Here is a 16,812-nt window from a genome sequence, read left to right on the forward strand (position 1 = left end):
TGGCACATGTCAGCATCTGGGCATCCTCTGTGTGCCAGGCGTAGCCAGGTGGCCTGTGAAGCCTTCTCTTGGGAAAAGTCCAGACAGGAAGAGCACAGGCAACAGCCAAGCCCCCCAGTGGCCATTCCATGTGCCTGGGTCACCTTCAGGTCCGCTCAACACCACAGCCTCTGTTCCTTGACAAGATGAACATTAGAAATGACTTTGAACTGGGAAGACCTGTAGGCCCACTATCCAGGCACCTGCTCCCCATTTGCCCAGCATCCCCAGGGGCCCACACCCTTCCAAACATCACCTTGCCCTGCTCTCAGAGGCGAGTCATCTGAGCATCAGGTTGCCCAACTCCAACTGGTTTCACTGGAGCCGGTGGGGAGGGTGTTGCCAGCCACCTCCAGAGAAACCGCCGTCCACAGATGCCAAGGGGAACAGGAAGCACACAGCACTGGCCTTCACCCAGCCTCTGGGTGGCACCTCAGGACCACTTCTGAGTCTGCTTGTCATTGAAGGCGGCGCCAAGTCTTCCACGGCACCCTTTGTGTTTCTTACAGGGCCAGGGGCGCCTGCAGCCGCTACGCTAAGGGCCCCAACATGCTCCCTCGTTTACAAAGACACACTCAACAGAGAAGGAACCTGTGGCTCTGACCGGAGACTCCCTGTCCAAGGCCACAGAGCCTGGCCTCAGCGCCCACTAGAGGCTTCAAGAACCGAATTCAAGAGAGGGCAAGAGGAGAGATGTGGCCACAGTTTAGGGCTGGGAGAGTCCGTAGAGGGAGGCTGAGGCAGGTGTGGAGCCTGGAGGTGGGGATGAGGGTCTGGCCCCAGGCAGGGTGCAGGGGCTGTGGGGAGTGAGCAATGGTGGGGGCCAGCCCCGGGCCCGCTGGAGTGCAGCAGGGGGCTCCATGGCCCTCCCACAGGGCCCGCCTGTCCTCACCCAACCATTCAGAGCTCTTCACAGGGATGTCTGTCTCCTCTGGCTGCTCAGGCCATATAGGGGTTCTGTACCTCCACCAGCCTGTTCCTCAGGGGCATCGCAGCTGAGGCTGTAGCCGGGAAGGGGTAGTAACCAGGAGTACCTGACCTCCAACCACCACTTCCAAGGCCCTGCTGGGCACGGGGTGACCCCCCCCCCCCATGGCTCAGAAGTGGACCCTGTCCGAATAACAAGAAGGTGTGGGTGTGCGGGTGGTCGCTGGAGGGCTGAGGATGGCTACACAGGCCCCTGGAGGGTGCGCCTCCGGAGTCTGCCCCGCCCTCTGGACCCACGAGGACCCAGCAACGCCGTCACACCCTCTTCTGGCAAGGTCCCTGCCAGCCGCTCCGCGGCTCCTTTCTCCCGGCTGGGGTTGGCAAAGCCAGGCAGGTGTGGGGCGGGGCGGGGCCTGAGGAGGGAGGATGCCTGGTGGGCGGGGCCTGCGGGCACCTGGCCCCGCCCCCCGCACGCCCCGCGGTTCCCCCGGGTCAGGGCCTCCCACCACCGCAGCCAGCTGCCGGGCTAGCCGGGCGTGCACCCCAGGGGCGCTCCGTCCCCCGCGGCCTGGGATCCCCCAATCAGGACAGTAAAAATAAATAAATCTCTTTATAGCTCATTTTCTATAAAAAGTCGTGGCTCTCGGCGGACTCTGGGGCTGGGAGATGCAAAGCGCGCCCACATGCGGCCCGCGGCTGCCGCAGAGAGCTGCGGGGATCGGGAACGGGGCCGGGGTGCAAGAAGACCCCGACCCTGCTCCGGGTCTGGGGCGCGTGCTGGGGGCCGCGGGATTTCAGCTGTGCCTTCGAACCTCTGTGCTTGGCGGAGGGGTCCCAAGGATCCAGCCCGCCTTGGAGGGGGCTGCAGAAGCCCGAAGGTGTCCCCGGGCTCTGGGAGGGGCGTGTCCAACGTGGGAGAGGGGACAGAGGCGCTTCTGAAGACAACGAAGGACTCGGAGGCGGTGCCCCCGACCTGAGACGTGGTAAACAGACTGACGAGCAGGGAGGTTGAGTCCGGGGACCAGGCCGCCCCTCACTGCTCCTCGGGCCCGTCGCCCCCCAGCGCCTGTTCATAGGGGCAGGGCCGGCGGCCGAGTCCCGCAGGCTCCGGGCCGGGCCGAGGCCCCGCGGGCGGTGCCTCCTCCTCCGCGCCGTCCCCATGCTCGCCCTCCGCGTCGCTCTCGTCCGAGTTGTCCTCTTCCAGGTAGCGGTAACCGCGCACCTTGTGCTGGGGCCGCGGGATGCGGGGCTGGCGAGGCGCCACGCCCCGCCGCAGCTTCTGCTCCATCCGCAGGTAGGAGACCGCGGCCGCCACCAGCGTCACCAGCAGCACCGCCAGCTTAGCCTGGGCACAAGAAGAAGGATGTCAGGGACCCGCCTAGGCCCCTCGCTGAGCGAGGCCCCTCCCTCCTCCGGGAGCCTCAACTTCTCCAGTCCCTCCACTCACGCTTCCAGGGCTACCTCCTGCAGGGGAGGCTCACATCGCACTGTCCCTTACAGTCGCCATGGTCCTGGGGACCTCAGTGTCCCACGCAGTAAGGGGAGAATGCCAATCCCTTTGCCTCATAGGATGGATGTGCTGGTGTGGATAAAGTGCTGGCTACAGGCCCTGCCTTCCCAGGGCTCAGAACGCTCTGTGTCCCCGACACACCCGTGGGCTGTAGTGATGCTTTTCATGGGGTCTTGACTATAACCCAGTCAGAAATGATTTACATAATAGCTCAGTACATACACACAATCTCAGCTCACTGCAAACTCCGCCTCCCAGGTTCAAGAGATTTTCCTGCCTCAGCCTCCCGAGTTGCTGTGACTACAGGTGTGCGCCACCATGCCCAGCTAACTTTTGTATTTTTAGTAGAGACAGGGTTTCACTATGTTGGCCAGGATGGTCTCGATCTCCTGACCTCGTGATCTGCCTGCCTCAGCCTCCCAAAGTGCTGGGATTACAAGTGTGAGCCACCACTCCTGGCCCATACACACAAATTTGTATGCATACTTCCTGGTATTTTCTTTTCTTTTCTTTTTTTTTTTTTTGAGACGGAGTTTCGCTCTTGTTACCCAGGCTGGAGTGCAATGGCGCGATCTCGGCTCACCGCAACCTCCGCCTCCTGGGTTCAGGCAATTCTCCTGCCTCAGCCTCCTGAGTAGCTGGGATTACAGGCACACACCACCATGCTCAGCTGATTTTTTGTATTTTTAGTAGAGACGGGGTTTCACCATGTCGACCAGGATGGTCTCGAACTCTCGACCTCGTGATCCACCCGCCTCGGCCTCCCAAAGTGCTGGGATTACAGGCTTGAGCCACCGCGCCCGGCGGTATTTTCTTTTTTAAAGACAGGATCACTCCGTTTCCCTCAGCTGCTCTGCGGTGGCATGATCATGGCTCACTGCAGCCTCAACCTTCCAGGCTCAAGCCATCTTCTCATCTCAGATTCCCAAGTAGCCGTAACTATAGGCATGCGCCACACCCAGCTAATTTTTAATTTTTTTATAGAGACAGGGTCTCCTGTGTTGCCCAGGCCGGTCTTGAACTCCTGAACTCCTGGCCTCAAGCAATCCTCCTGCCTCAGCCTCCCAAAGTGCTGGGATTACAGGCATGAGCCACCATGTCCAGCCCACTTAAACTGTTTTCTGTTTCCTTTTGTTTTGTTTTGTTTTTTTGAGACAGTCTCCCTCTGTCCTTCAGGCTGAAGTGCAGTGGTGCAGTCTTGGCTCACTGCAACCTCCATCACCCAAGTTCAAGCTATCCTCGTGCCTCAGCCTCCGGAGTAGCTGGGATTACAGGCACGCACCACCATGCCCAGCTGATTTTTGTGTTTTTAGAAGACACAGGGTTTCACCATGTTACCCACGATGGTCTCAAACTCTGGACCTGAAGTGATCCTCCTGTCTGGGCTTCCCAAAGTGCTGGGATTACAGGCGTGAGCCACTGCGCCCGGCCCACTCCCTGCTACTTTTAATTCGATTTTTAAAAAATTTTTAGCAACTGGGACTTGCTAGACTGAGCCACCATCTTTCGGGAACAGAGCATGAGGGGCCTGCTCCCCTTCAGGCCATGAAGGGAGGCAGACCCAACATCTGGGGAACAGGGTACCACGCAGCCCACAGAATGGCTGTGATGCCCCCCACAGAATCCCTTCAGAGATGGGCAAACAGACTGCTGAGTCAAGGGCCACCCAGGAGACTGCAGGAATGGGGCCTTGGCTCAGAGACTATCTTGGGAAGTTGTGGCCTTTAGGAAGCTGTGAAGCCAGGACAGGGACTAATGAAGTACCTGTCATTGGGCATGGGGACTCCAACCCTGCCCAGCCTCACCTTCATTGGCAGGCTGGAGCCCAGGTACACGGTGAAGATGGCCACAGCCTGCCACCAGTGGTAGATGGTGAAGATGAAGTCCTGTCTCTCCTTGTCTTCGTACAGGATTCCCAGGAGTGCTGCAGGCAGGCAGTAAAGGGCAGGCAGGGGAGAGGTGTCACCTGGGGCCTTGGGCTGGAGTGCTCCCTCCTATGAACTTGACTAAGCCCTGTGTGGGTCCCAGCTCAGGACTGGATAGCACCTAGAACGCGCTGTGAGTCTGTCCTGGCCTGCCCCCTGCTGGAGACCCTGGTCTCCACACTGCTCAGATGCTAAGCAGAAGTCAGAGCAGGTGCACCCGGCTGTGTGGATGCAGGTGGTCCCACTCTGCGACGCATGTGTGGCCTCAAAAGAAAAAAGCTCTGTGCTTGGTCATGTCCTGTCCCCAACCCCAGGTGTGCAGTGCCAAGCGTGCAGGCGCTGTGTCTCCTCAGCCGGGGCTAAAGAAATCAAACTGTTTGCAGCTGCCAAACTCTGCAAAGCAAACCTGAAGGAAGCTAAGCATGGGGAGGGGGGGCTTCCTTCCCAACGAATCCTCCCAAGGGTGGGCAAAAAGAGCACTGGATTGGGAGTCAGGAGATGCACACTCGTTCTCAGGACTGTAAGGTGGAGTGAGTTGGAGATTAAGAGGTACAGAGAGATGGATACAGATGTCGGCTCTGCGGGTGATTTGGGTACTTAACTCCTCAGAGTCACTTTCCCGATGGTGAGATGAGCTTGTCCCTATTGTACTCTGTGTTATGAATTCTAAAGTGAGAAAGTCTGCACAGCACCTGCCAAATCATAGGAGCCACTATTAACACATCGCCAGGCACCCCAAACATCCACACTCCTGTCTTGGAGCCCTGCAGGGTGATTTCACCCGACAAGGCTACTGTGAAGGGACAAGGAACCTCTGGGGTTCACAAGGAAGAGATGAGATGTGGAGCTGGGCAGAGGGATGCCAGGACCAGACCCTAGACGGCACATCATGGGTCCAAGCTACCCAGGCTGGATTCTGCCCAGAGCTGCCTATCCTTGAGCAAAATGGCCAAGAGACTGTGGCACAGTGTGGGACTCCAGTCCCTACTACAAACAGAGAGACCAAGCCAGCCCCTGCCCTGCCAACAGCATGACCTCTGCCATCCCACGCCCCCAAGGATGACGTTCAAAACTGTTTACAGACTGGGCGCGGTGACTCACGCCTGTACTCCCAGCACTTTGGGAGGCCAAGGTGGGTGGATCAAGAGGTCAGGAGTTCGAGACCAGCCTGGCCAATATAGTGAAACCCCGTTGCTACTAGAAAATATAAAAATTAGCCGAGCGTGGTGGCATGTGCCTGTAGTCCCAGCTACTCAGGAGGCTGAGCCAGGAGAATCACTTGAACCCCAGGGGCAGAGGTTGCAGTGAGCCAAGATTGTACCACTGCACTCCAGCCTGGGCAACAGAGTGAGACTCCATCTCAAAAAGAAAAACATGCTCACAGCTCCAGCCCATCAGAACAGACGCTGACATGGATGCTTGGCAGGGCCGTGCCTGTGTGTGCTAGCCATGTGTCACTGTGTGTGCTCAGCTCACTTGTGGGCAGGGAGTAACCTAGAACTGAACTTGGGCCCACCCACTGCCTTCTGCAAACAAGGCCATGTTCCCCTGCAGCCCAGACCTGGGGCCTGGACTCTGGTACTGAGCAGACTGGGTTGGGGATGCATGCCGGCTCCTCTCTATACAAAGACCATGTCTGTATCTATGCCCTGGGTATACACAAGGCCACTTGCTCCTGCCCATGCTCCCAGTATCATGAAAACTATGCCAAGGTAAGCCTGTCCCATGGTGTGAAAAGGAAGAATCCTGATGTGTTTTCACACGGTCCCTAAGGGGTGTCCACAGAGCCTCACACCTGTCTTGTGCAGACACAAGATTCCACACTGACCTTCCAGTGTTGATGGGGCCTTGTGCCCACCCTGAGGTACTAACAAAATGCCCATGGTGTGGAACTCCCATGCCTATCTCCAGGGTGCCCAAGAGCTACCCATCTGTCCCCACTGTGTCCATGAGATTTCTCTTCCACCCCCAGAGTGAACACAGGAAGCCCCAACTACCTCTGCCATGCCCACAGGACGCTATGTGACCACGGGACCCTGTATCTATCCCTGAGATGTCTACGTCCAGCCAACCACCTAGAGATAGCCATAAAACTCCCTGTCCCGCCTCCCCAGTGCCCAAAGGTATACTTACTGCTAAGTCCAGTCTTGTTCAGGGCACTGCCCACACCCCAAAGGGCAGCTGCCACATAGAGTATCCAGCTGTGTTGCAGGACCCGAGGCATGGGGGCCCAGAAAAAGAGAACGAAGGTGAGCAGCAGGTGCACTCCTGCCCCAGCCACCAGGGGCACCGGGCGTGGCAGCCACAGCCCCAGCAGGCCCAGGAAGGAGGCCGATGAGGCACCGAGGCCGTAAGCCACGAGGAGGTAAGCCAGCCGCTCCAGCCCCACGGAGCACACTCCATAGCCCTGGGGGGACAGGGGGTGACCGTTGAAGGCCAGACAGCCCAGGCCCGAGCCTCAGCCCTCCCCACAAGTGATGTTCCTTAAGCCACGCCGTGCCCTCCCTCAACTGCCTGACCTCCTTCCAGGGCTCAGGGTAAGGCTCTGAGGTCACGGTGAGAAAATGCTCGGGGTGTTGCCGTGGGCTGTGCTTTGTGTTTGCTATCCCATTTCAATTCAGAGAAAATAAAAAACTTACCCAAGGTAAAGTGGGGGATGGGGACAAGAGAGAGAAGAGAAAGCAGGAGGAGGATATTTGGGACATATGTATACACCCTTAGACACATAATTAAAAATTATTCGTTGTTTAATTCAAATTTACCTGGCTATCTTGTCTTACCAGGCAATCCTTGCAGTACTTACCAAGGCGATACCAGTGCAGGCAAAGAGCACCTCGAAGCCGCTGTAGATAAAGAAAGGCACGAGGTGGCGCAGGCGGTAGTCACGCACGTGCTTGAAAGGCAGCTGGAAGATGTTGCCCCAGCCCACGCTGCGCAGATCGATCTCCTCCGTGGGCCGGTAAGCGGCGCCGCACAAACCCAGCACCTGCGAATCCTTGACTTGAAGGGGCAGCCAGCCAGGCCCAGACCCAGGCCCAGACCCAGGCCTGGCCTCCAGGCTTCAGTCCCGCCCTGCAGATGCACCACACACCTGGGCGTCGCCCCAGCGCTCGGCCCCGTCTTCTAGCCCTCGGCCCCGCCCCTCAGACACACCCACAGCCCTTGGATTTGCCTCGGTCCAGCGCAAGGCCCCGCCTCCCAGCCCAGGGCCCCGCCCCCCAGACGCACCCATAGGCCCTGGCCTGGCCTCAGCCCAGCTCAAGGTCCCGCCTCTCACCACAAAGCCGCACCTCTGCACTCCCAAAGACTGTGGTCTTGCCTCCCCGCCCAAGGCCCCATCCCCTCTCCCTCACATACACACACTTCATAACTCGCAACCAGACAAACCCATAGACTTCAGCCTTGTTTCTCAGCCCCGCCTCCCAGCGCTAGGCCCCGCCCCTCGGACACACCCACAGGCTTCAGCCCCGCCTCCCAGCGCTAGGCTTCCCCCTGACACAGCCACAGATTTGGCCTCGTCTCCCAGCTCCACCGCCAGGCTGCAGCCAGGCCCCCAACAGCTTAGTTATGCCTTCCGGTACCGCCCCGGGTTTGAGCCACACCTTCCAGCCCTGGACCCTGGGTCCCGCCCCCAACCCCCTCACAGGCCTCAGTCAGTCCTCTAAGATCTTGTCTCCAGCTCGAAACTGTGGACCAAGCCTGGTCCCTCCTCCCGCTGGCTTTTGGATTCCCACCCCTGCCTCGGACCACAGGCCCCAGCCCCACCTCCAAGCCTCTTGGCCCTCCGCAGGACTCAGCCTTAGCTCCCCAACTCAGATCGCGCCCCCAGGCCTACCGCCCGCCCCGCGGCCACAACCCGACCCGGCCACGCCAACCGGTCCAGACGCTTTCTCTCGGACTCCCCAGACCCCCACGTTCTAGTTCCCTGACTCTGTCCTGCCCCCATCCCGGGCCGCACCAGCAGCATGGCCAGGAAGGCCACAGCCATGAGCACGCTCTCCACCACAATGAGGTTTCTACTTCGCGGCAGCGTCCGCAGAACCGTCTTGTTGAAGCCGCTGAGGATGCCGTGGCTGTTGGTGCCTGGGAAGGGTGGAGGTGGGGGCACCGTGAGGAGGGAGTAGGGCACACTGTCAATCCAGCCACCAGAAAATGCAGCCCAGCGGGGCGCGGAGGCGCAGTGGAGGGGCAGGAGAGTGCCAGCAAGGGCAGGGCTCCTTCCAGGGCAGTTTGGAGGTTAGGGCCACTGGTGCTGGGTGTGCCATGGGAGAGGGGCATCTTTCCCCTGCTTCCTACCCTATTGCTGCAAGGCTCAGTTGACATCACATTTCCATACACACCCCCTTCACTGACTGAGCTCTATTAGCTTGGCCCCCAGAGATATCTCACTGGCAGGCTCAACCCAGATAGCGCCTCCTCCGGGCAGTCTTCCCTGCCCATCCACTATCCTGGCTGGGTCAGATGTCCTAACTACGGACTCCTACAGGGCCCTGTGCTTTGCCCACCAGAGCCATGGGGCGCTGGACTAGCCCCGAATCCTGTGAGTGAGGGCCCAGTGTCTGCTGGGGAAGTAAGCAGGCTTTGAGGACTCCTCCCCCGAGCCTCACAAGCACTAACCGCAGCTCTGCACGTTGTACAGCGTGTGGTTCAGGTCATACAGGTAGTGGTTCAGGAAATAAATCATGGGCAGCTGGGCGCAGGCGAAGCTCAGCTGCGGACACAAGGGCAGGTGGGACCAGACTCAGGCACAGAGCCAGGCAGGGGACACAGGCATGGTCTGAGGAGGGGTCTAGGGGCAGGCTTGCGGGGACAGGGGCCTTCCCAGTTCCGGGAATAGCCTGGTTACAGGGCTGCCCGGTGAGGAAGATCTCCTCCTGGCCAGCAATGTGGACAGGGGCGGACGAAGTGTCGTCTCCATGGATGAGCAAGCTGGAGTGGGCTCAAGAAAGGAAGATGGGCAGCCTGGGCAGCATAGCAAGACCCCATCTCTATAAAAAATAAAAAATTAGCTGGGTGTGGTAGCATACGCATGTGATGCCAGCTACTGAGAAGGCTGAGGTAGGAGGATCACTTGAATCGAGGAGTTTAAGGTTGCAGTGAGCCATGACTGCACTCCAGCCTGGACAACAGAGCAAGACCCTGTCCGCCCCTCCGCCCAAAAAAAAGAAAGAAAAAGAAATGAAGGGAAGATACAGGGTCGTGTGCATGTAGTCCCAGCTACTTGGGAGGCCAAGGTGGGAGGATCACTGGAGCCCAGGAGTTCAAAGCCAGCTGGGTAACATAGTGAGAACAAGTCTCTTAAAAATAATAGGGGGCCGGGCGCGGTGGCTCAAGCCTGTAATCCCAGCACTTTGGGAGGCCGAGGCGGGTGGATCACGAGGTCAAGAGATCGAGACCATCCTGGTCAACATGGTGAAACCCCGTCTCTACTAAAAATACAAAAAATTAGCTGGGCATGGTGGCACGTGCCTGTAATCCCAGCTACTCAGGAGGCTAAGGCAGGAGAATTGCCTGAACCCAGGAGGTGGAGGTTGCAGTGAGCCGAGATCGCGCCATTGCACTCCAGCCTGGGTAACAAGAGCGAAACTCCATCTCAAAATAATAATAATAGCTCAGCGTGGTGGCTCACGCCTGTAATATCAGCACTTTGGGAGGCCGAGGCAGGTGGATCACCTGAGGTCAGGAGTTTGAGAACAGCCTGACCAACGTGGAGAAGCTCCATCTCTACTAAAAGTACAAAATGAGCTGGGCGTGGCAGTTCATGCCTGTTAAACTCCAGCTACTCGGGAGGCTGAGGCAGGAGAATCGCTTGAACCTGAGAGGCTGAGGTTGCAGTGAGCCGAGATCACGCCATTGCACTCCAGTGCTTAACTCTATCTCAAAATAATAATAATAACAATAAAAGGGAAGTGGGACTAGAGGGTTGAGAGTGTGGGATGGGCTCCAATGTGTGGGCCTGCTCCAGCCACCCGACAATGCCCACGTGGCACTCACATGGAAGAAGCTGTAGAAGATGGCTTGGAAGACTAGGAGATAGGGCGCGTGGGAGCCCCGCGGAGGGCGCTGCCTCGGCTCCTGCCCATCCTGCTCCTTGTAGTGGGAGTACTCGTGGTACTTCTGCGCCATCCTGGACCACAAAGGAGAGAAGGCTCTCCCCAGCCCAACCTGTGCCATTCCTGAGTGTCCTGCACCCAGAGCTAGGGGCAGACCAGCCTAGTGTCTCACAGACAGGGAAACTGAGGCCCAGAGGGCAGAAGGGGCTTGCCCGTGGTCCCCCAGCCAAAGTCGGCAATAAAGTGGAGGTTTGGCCAGGTCTCCAGCCTCCTGCTCCACTGCCCACCAGGCTCACCTGGTGATGTAGTTGCCCATGGAAGCCCAAAGAGGCACGATGGCCATGCCCAGGGCCACAGCCGACGGCACAAGCGTGTAGTAGCGCTCCCAGTAGTTGGTGGAGACAAAGAGGGCGTAGATGCCCACGGCCAGGAACATCATCCACTTGGTTCCGAAAAACCTGCAGACAGTGGAAGAGATGCTGGCACCATGGGCTGCCAGGCGCTGTGGCCTGAAGCCAAACGGGGCCACCACTGCAGGTCCCAGCTCACAGGGCTGTGTGAGGGAAAGGGAGTCGAGGGCCCTGAGATGGAATCTCAAGACACAGACTTGCCGAGTGGCCACGGGCGAGCTACTGTACTCAGTTTTCCCAGCTGTGATATGGGCACAGACCCCGAACCACAGGCCTCTCATCACCGCTGTGAGGATGGAAGCAGCCCATTGGAATAACCAGCGCTTGTTCATGTTCTGGGATCTCTGACTCTCTCATTCCCCTCTCTCCTCCCAAGCTCCCAAGCAGGGCCCAGGGACACCTCCCAGGGGCTTGACTCAGGCGGGGAGAAGAGGGAGGAAGAGGCCCCACAGCTGGAGCCACAGAGCCCAGTCCTGGCGTCCCTGCCTCCAGCCCATTGTTCTTATGGTCCACAGAGGTCAACTGGGAAGTTTCCTCTTCTCTGGGTCTGGGAAAGGGTCACACAGTGACAATAGAAGGGGCTTGGTGAGTGACAGGATGAGGGCCCAATCGGGCCTTGGAGGCTCATCAGGCCAAACACCACTCCTGGTATCTTCAGGTTTTCTGTATTTGCGCTCCTTAAGTAAAAATGTCAGTAAAACTGTGCATTCACCACCGGTGAGGATGTGATTTAAAAGTGGCGCATAAGAGGCTGGGCACAGCAGCTCACGCCTGCAATCCCAGCACTTGGGGAGGTGGAGTGGGCAGATCACCTGAGGTCAGAAGTTTGAGACCAGCCTGACCAACATGGTGAAACCCTGTCTCTATTAAAAATACAGGGCCAGGCACGGTGGCACACACCTGTAATCCCAGAACTTGGGGAAGCCGAGGTGGGCGGATCAAGAGGTCAGGAGCTCGAGACCAGCCCGGCCAGCATGTTGATACCCCATCTTTACTAAAAATACAAAAAATTAGCTGGGCCTGGTGGTGCACGCCTGTAGTCCCAGCTACTCCGGAGGCTGAGTCAGGGGAATTGTTTGAACCCGTTGCAGTGAGCTGAGATCAAGCCACTGCACTCCAGCCTGGGCAAGAGAGACTGCATCTCAAAAAAAAAAAAAAAAAGGTGGCACATATAGTCATCAGTCACGCACACTGGCATAACGGTCAGTAAGCATGACTGGCATATAGTCAGCGGTCACGCACACTGGCACGGGGTGAACACGTGGACTTGAGTCCCTCTGCCAGGTTCAAACCTCCAGCCTGCCAGTTACTGCCTGTGGGACCTAGGTGAGTTGCTTAAATTAACATCATGGTTTCTTCATGTCTAAGATGAGGGCAGTGTCTTCAAATTCTTGAGAATGAAATTGCACTTATGAAGTGCCCAGCACACAGGAGACAAGAGTTCACTGCTATTAGTAAGAGTGGTAGGTTGCAAAAGCCATAAAGCTTTTCGTATGGCTTTGACCTAGTAAAGACATTGTTGAAAATTTATCCCAGGAAAAATAACTGTTTAAAAAATGAGGGGAGTGCTGGGCACAGTGGCTCACACCTGTAATCTCAACACTTTGGGGGACTGAGGCGGGTGAATTAGAGACCAGCATGAGCAATACGGCAACACCCCATCGCTACAAATCATTTAAAAATTAGCCAGGTGTGATGGCATGTGCCTGTAGGCACAGTTACTTCGGAGGCTGAGGCGGGAGGATTGCTTGAGCCTGATGTGTGTGGGGGTTGAGGATCCAGTGAGCTGTGTTCGTGCCACTGCACTCCAACCTGGGTGACGTAGTGAGACCCTGTCTCAAAAAATAATAATAATAAAATAAACACATAATTTAAAAAGAAGGAAACAGCTGCAGGCACAGAAGGAGCTGCAATGTCCAGTTCTGAGCCACATGGTTCCTCATCTGCAGAAGATGCTACCATTGCAAAGTCCTAACTGTGAAGGCTGCAGAGGAGGCTCAGACATGTTCAGTGGAAAGAAGGAAGCAACTGGTGGGCACGGTGACTCACACCTGTAATCCCAGCACTTTGGGAAGGCGAGGCAGGGGATCACTTGAGGTCAGGAGTTCAAGACCAGCCTGGCCAACAAGGTGAAACCCCATCTCTACTAAAAGTATAAAAATTAGCTAGGTGTCAGGGCAGGCACCTGTAATCCCAGCTACTCGTGGGGCTTCGGCAGGAGAATCGCTTGAGGCTGGGAGGCAGAGGTTGCCGTAAGCCAAGATCGAGCCACTGCACTGCAGCCTGGGTGACAGAGCAAGACTGTCTCAAAAAAAAAGTAAGCAAGCAAAAGTGAACCTTGCCTGTTTATATATGCACACACACAGGCATGTGCATGCACACAGATGTGCTCTGGGGACAAGTATGTGAATGTAATCCACGAATGCTGGTGGGACAGCATGGGTAGCCGATTTCCTGGAGGGTTTAGGCAGGGTTTCTTTTGTCTGATTTCAGTTATTGTTATCCTTTTTTTCTTTTTTTTTTTTTTTTTTTTTTTTGAGACCAAGTCTAGTTCTGTCGCCCAGGCTGTAGCATGATCTCAGCTCACTGTAATTTCTGCCTCCTGGGTTCAAGCAATTCTCCTGCCTCAGCCCCCTGAGTAGCTGGGATTACAGGCACCTGCCATCACGCCTGGCTAATTTTTTTGAATTTTTAGTAGAGACAGGTTTCTCCATGTTGGTCAGGCTGGTCTCGAACTCCTGACCTCGTGATCTGCTCTCCTCAGCCTCCCAAAGTGCTAGGATTACAGGCATGAGCCACCTCGGCCAGCCCAGTTATATTTAATCCCGCTTGTGCAACTGGAGATTTTTTAAATCTTCAAATTTATTCAAAATGGAGTTTTGGCCGGGCGCGGTGGCTCAAGCCTGTAATCCCAGCACTTTGGGAGGCCGAGGCGGGTGGATCACGAGGTCAAGAGATCGAGACCATCCCGGTCAACATGGTGAAACCCGGTCTCTACTAAAAATACAAAAAACTAGCTGGGCATGGTGGTGCGTGCCTGTAATCCCAGCTACTCAGGAGGCTGAGGCAGGAGAATTGCCTGAACCCAGGAGGCGGAGGTTGCGGTGAGCCGAGATCGTCCCATTGCACTCCAGCGAGTTTTTGTTTTTTTTTTTAAGATGATGGAACTCAAATTCGCCATTTGAGACCATTTGTCCACTGGTCCCCAGGTCCGATCAGGGAGGGCGCCGTGGACGGGTGACCGGAGGCTGGACCACATACCTCCAGGGCTCAGGTCTGGGGTAGACCTCGCGGGGCACCTGCCCAGCCACGCTTCTGTCCGTGAGAAACACCCCCTCAGCACCAGTCATGGGCCAGGCATGGGTGCCTGGACTTTGCTGACCCATCAGAAACCCCTAACTCCGCAGCCCCAAAACCCAGAAGACCACAGCGGCTCTAAGAGGCTTCCAAGGACGCGAGGAGCATGCCACGTGGGGCCCATGCAAGCTGCGAGGGAGCTCAGTCCGTGAGAGTCTGTGGCTGGAAACCAAATGTGCCCCGAGGCAAAGTTCCTGTTTTCTTCCCCAAATCCAAGTTTCACCCGCTTCACTCTCAGGCTTCCGGGTAGAAAAAAACCTCTCGACTCCCTCCTCCCACCACACACACCCCGCCAGCTGGGCACCTCCTGGCCCGCCGGCCTCCGCACCCCTCCGGAATCGGGGTGCCGCAGCGTCCCGCGGGAAAGCCGTGCCCACCTGATGAGCACCGGCGTGTAGAGCAGGGCGGCGATGGGCGTCACGTTGATGCCCATGAGCATCTTGCTGTCGATGTCGGGCAGCCCCATGTTGCCGTACTTCACTTCGCGGTACGTCTCGTCGTAGTGCAGGATCAGCTGCATCTGCAGGAGGCCTGGGGACGCGACCCGGAGCGCGTGGAGCGGGCAGCCCGGCACGCAGGCCTCGCGGGGAGCTCCAGCCCCAAAGGCATCCCCGCTGGCAGCGCCCCCAGGACAGCGGGGGGTCCCGGGCCGCGCCTCGCCTTCTGCCAGCCCCCGACCCGCCTGGCTCCGCCGGCCTCCAGTCCCGAAGGCGGCGGGGCTGTCCCGGAGCCCGCCCCCCCACACACACCGAGGCTCTGGCTGGGACCCGGGACGCTGCGCCGCTTGCCCCCCACCCCGCCCCCGCCGTGGGCGTCCGCGGCTGCCGCTGCGAGGGCGGCGGAGGGGAAGTGAGAGCGCGCGGGAGGCGGCGGCCCGCGGTTTCTGTTTCCCCGGCAGGGCTGGGAGCGGGCGGGGCGGCCCCGGGTCCCCGCGGGCACCTACCCAGGTAGACGCCGTAGGTGAGCATGCCCCCGGCGCTGGCCGCCAGCACGTTCTTGAGCACGCCCAGGCGCTTGCGGCGGTAGTAGCGGCGCTCCTCCTCCTCCTCGTTGTAGTTGGGGTACGCGCCCACCAGCTCGTCCAGCTGCGGGCCACGCACGCAGCTCGCACCCCGGCTCGCGCCCCGAACCCGCGCCTCCCCGGCGCCCGGCGCCCGCCGCCCCCCGGCCCGCCCCCTCCCCCACCCGGGAAACCCTGGCCCGCCGGGGACCCCCTCCCCTCGCGCTCAGAGTCCCAGCTCACCGGGGCCTCGGGCCCATCCGGGACCCCGAGCCGGTCCCCGTCTTCTTGAAACGCCGGGGCTCCAGCCATCGGGTAGAGCGGCGGCTCCGCCTCCATGGCCCCAGCGACTTCGGACTCACGGCGGTGGCCCCGGAGCCCCTGCGACCGCCCGGCCACTTCCTCCCGGGGGCCGTGACCTGCCCCCGCCCCGCCCTGTCCCGCCCCGTCCCGCCCCGCGGGCCGCCTCCTCCAGGACAAGTGTGCGAGTGAGCGCGCGCACGTGTGTGTGTGTGTGTGTGTGTGTGTGTGTGTGAGCGTGTGTGCAGAGGCGTGCCTGTGTGTGCCCTCCCGGGTGTGAGGTACGAGTTCGAATCCCTGCTCAGCCATTTCCTGACCCTGTGACTTTAGGAATTAACTCCATTTCTTTGTGCCTCGTTTTCCTCAATTGCGAAACAGAAATACTTGGCGCTATCCCTGGGGCTATGGCGAAATTATTGAGTTAATCCAAAGCCTTGAGAAAGTGCCAGGTCCATCTTAAGCTCCCCTCAGGGTTTCCTGAGTCATCCCAGCCCCACCTCCAAGCCTGCTATTACAGGTCATCAAAGAGCCCTGCAGGGACACTAGTGTCACCAGTTGGACCACACCTCCCACGCAGGACGCTACAGCCAGAGCCCACCTCCCATGTCCCCATCCTGCTCCAGTTTGGGCTGTGCAAATGGGCGCTTGGGTGGGGTCTTGGGAGGTGGACTACATGGGGAGCCCTGCCACCACCCTGCAGTGGGGCCCAGAGGTGCCTGCCCCCGTCCCACTGGGCACCGGATCCAGGGCTGTCGCGGGAGCCCGTGGTGGGGCCACACTCCAAAGCACTGGCTGTCCACCTGCTTGGAACCACCGGGCCACTTTGGAAAATATCCAGAAAATATTTAGATTCTCTCGCCCTTCGGTTCCTTCTGGTTTGAATGCTCTTCTTTCTGCTCCTCCCGGGTGCCTTTCCCACTCAGCTCTCAGAAACAAGAGGCCGTCCCTGCAGAGAATGCAGCCCCTCCACTTCCCTTCTGGATTTCTGTGCCCTCCCCGTGCACCCCCTTCTGCCCACTGCTCTCCAGGTACATCCTCCCACATGCAGAGGATGCCGCTGGGCACTGAGTGATCAACATGTGACTGGACGGATGCACGAGTGACTGGATGACACCTCCCACTCCCCAAGGATTGCTGGGAAAGTGGAGGGCCAGGGGAGGGAGGCGTGAATCTGCAGCAGCTTCAGGCTTCCAGGAGGTGGGAGAGTAGCGCTACAGTGGGGCTGTTCTCAGAGAGCAGATGCCGGCGTCATCACACAGCAAAATGAGAAAGTGCGATTCTCCTGCCACAG

General features: G+C 58.4%; 1 protein-coding gene across 1 annotated transcript; it reads right to left on the minus strand.

The window, feature by feature from the left end:
* Window positions 1-1,562: 1,562 nt before the first annotated feature.
* Window positions 1,563-15,647, minus strand: UNC93B1 (unc-93 homolog B1, TLR signaling regulator). Its single transcript, XM_039471153.2, has 11 exons — window positions 15,465-15,647; window positions 15,165-15,306; window positions 14,599-14,752; window positions 10,751-10,912; window positions 10,396-10,528; window positions 9,019-9,112; window positions 8,360-8,484; window positions 7,205-7,387; window positions 6,535-6,808; window positions 4,282-4,400; window positions 1,563-2,311 (listed from the first exon to the last, which is right to left on the minus strand). Exons 1-11 carry the CDS (start codon window positions 15,558-15,560, stop codon window positions 2,000-2,002), a joined length of 1,794 nt encoding a protein of 597 aa, XP_039327087.1. The 5' UTR covers window positions 15,561-15,647; the 3' UTR covers window positions 1,563-1,999.
* Between the last annotated feature and the right edge of the window lie 1,165 nt (window positions 15,648-16,812).

This window comes from Saimiri boliviensis, chromosome 6, assembly GCF_048565385.1.
Source record: "Saimiri boliviensis isolate mSaiBol1 chromosome 6, mSaiBol1.pri, whole genome shotgun sequence".
In the NCBI taxonomy this organism is placed as follows: Eukaryota; Metazoa; Chordata; class Mammalia; order Primates; family Cebidae; genus Saimiri; species Saimiri boliviensis.

Excerpts from the sequence above, each read along its gene's own strand:
- UNC93B1 (XM_039471153.2), bottom strand. The coding sequence starts at position 15,560 with ATGGAGGCGGAGCCGCCGCTCTACCCGATGGCTGGAGCCCCGGCGTTT. Across the intron at positions 14,753-15,164 it reads CACCTACGGCGTCTACCTGG|GCCTCCTGCAGATGCAGCTG; the intron begins GTAGGTGCCCGC and ends TCGCGTCCCCAG. Across the intron at positions 8,485-9,018 it reads GTACAACGTGCAGAGCTGCG|GCACCAACAGCCACGGCATC; the intron begins GTTAGTGCTTGT and ends CACCCTTCCCAG.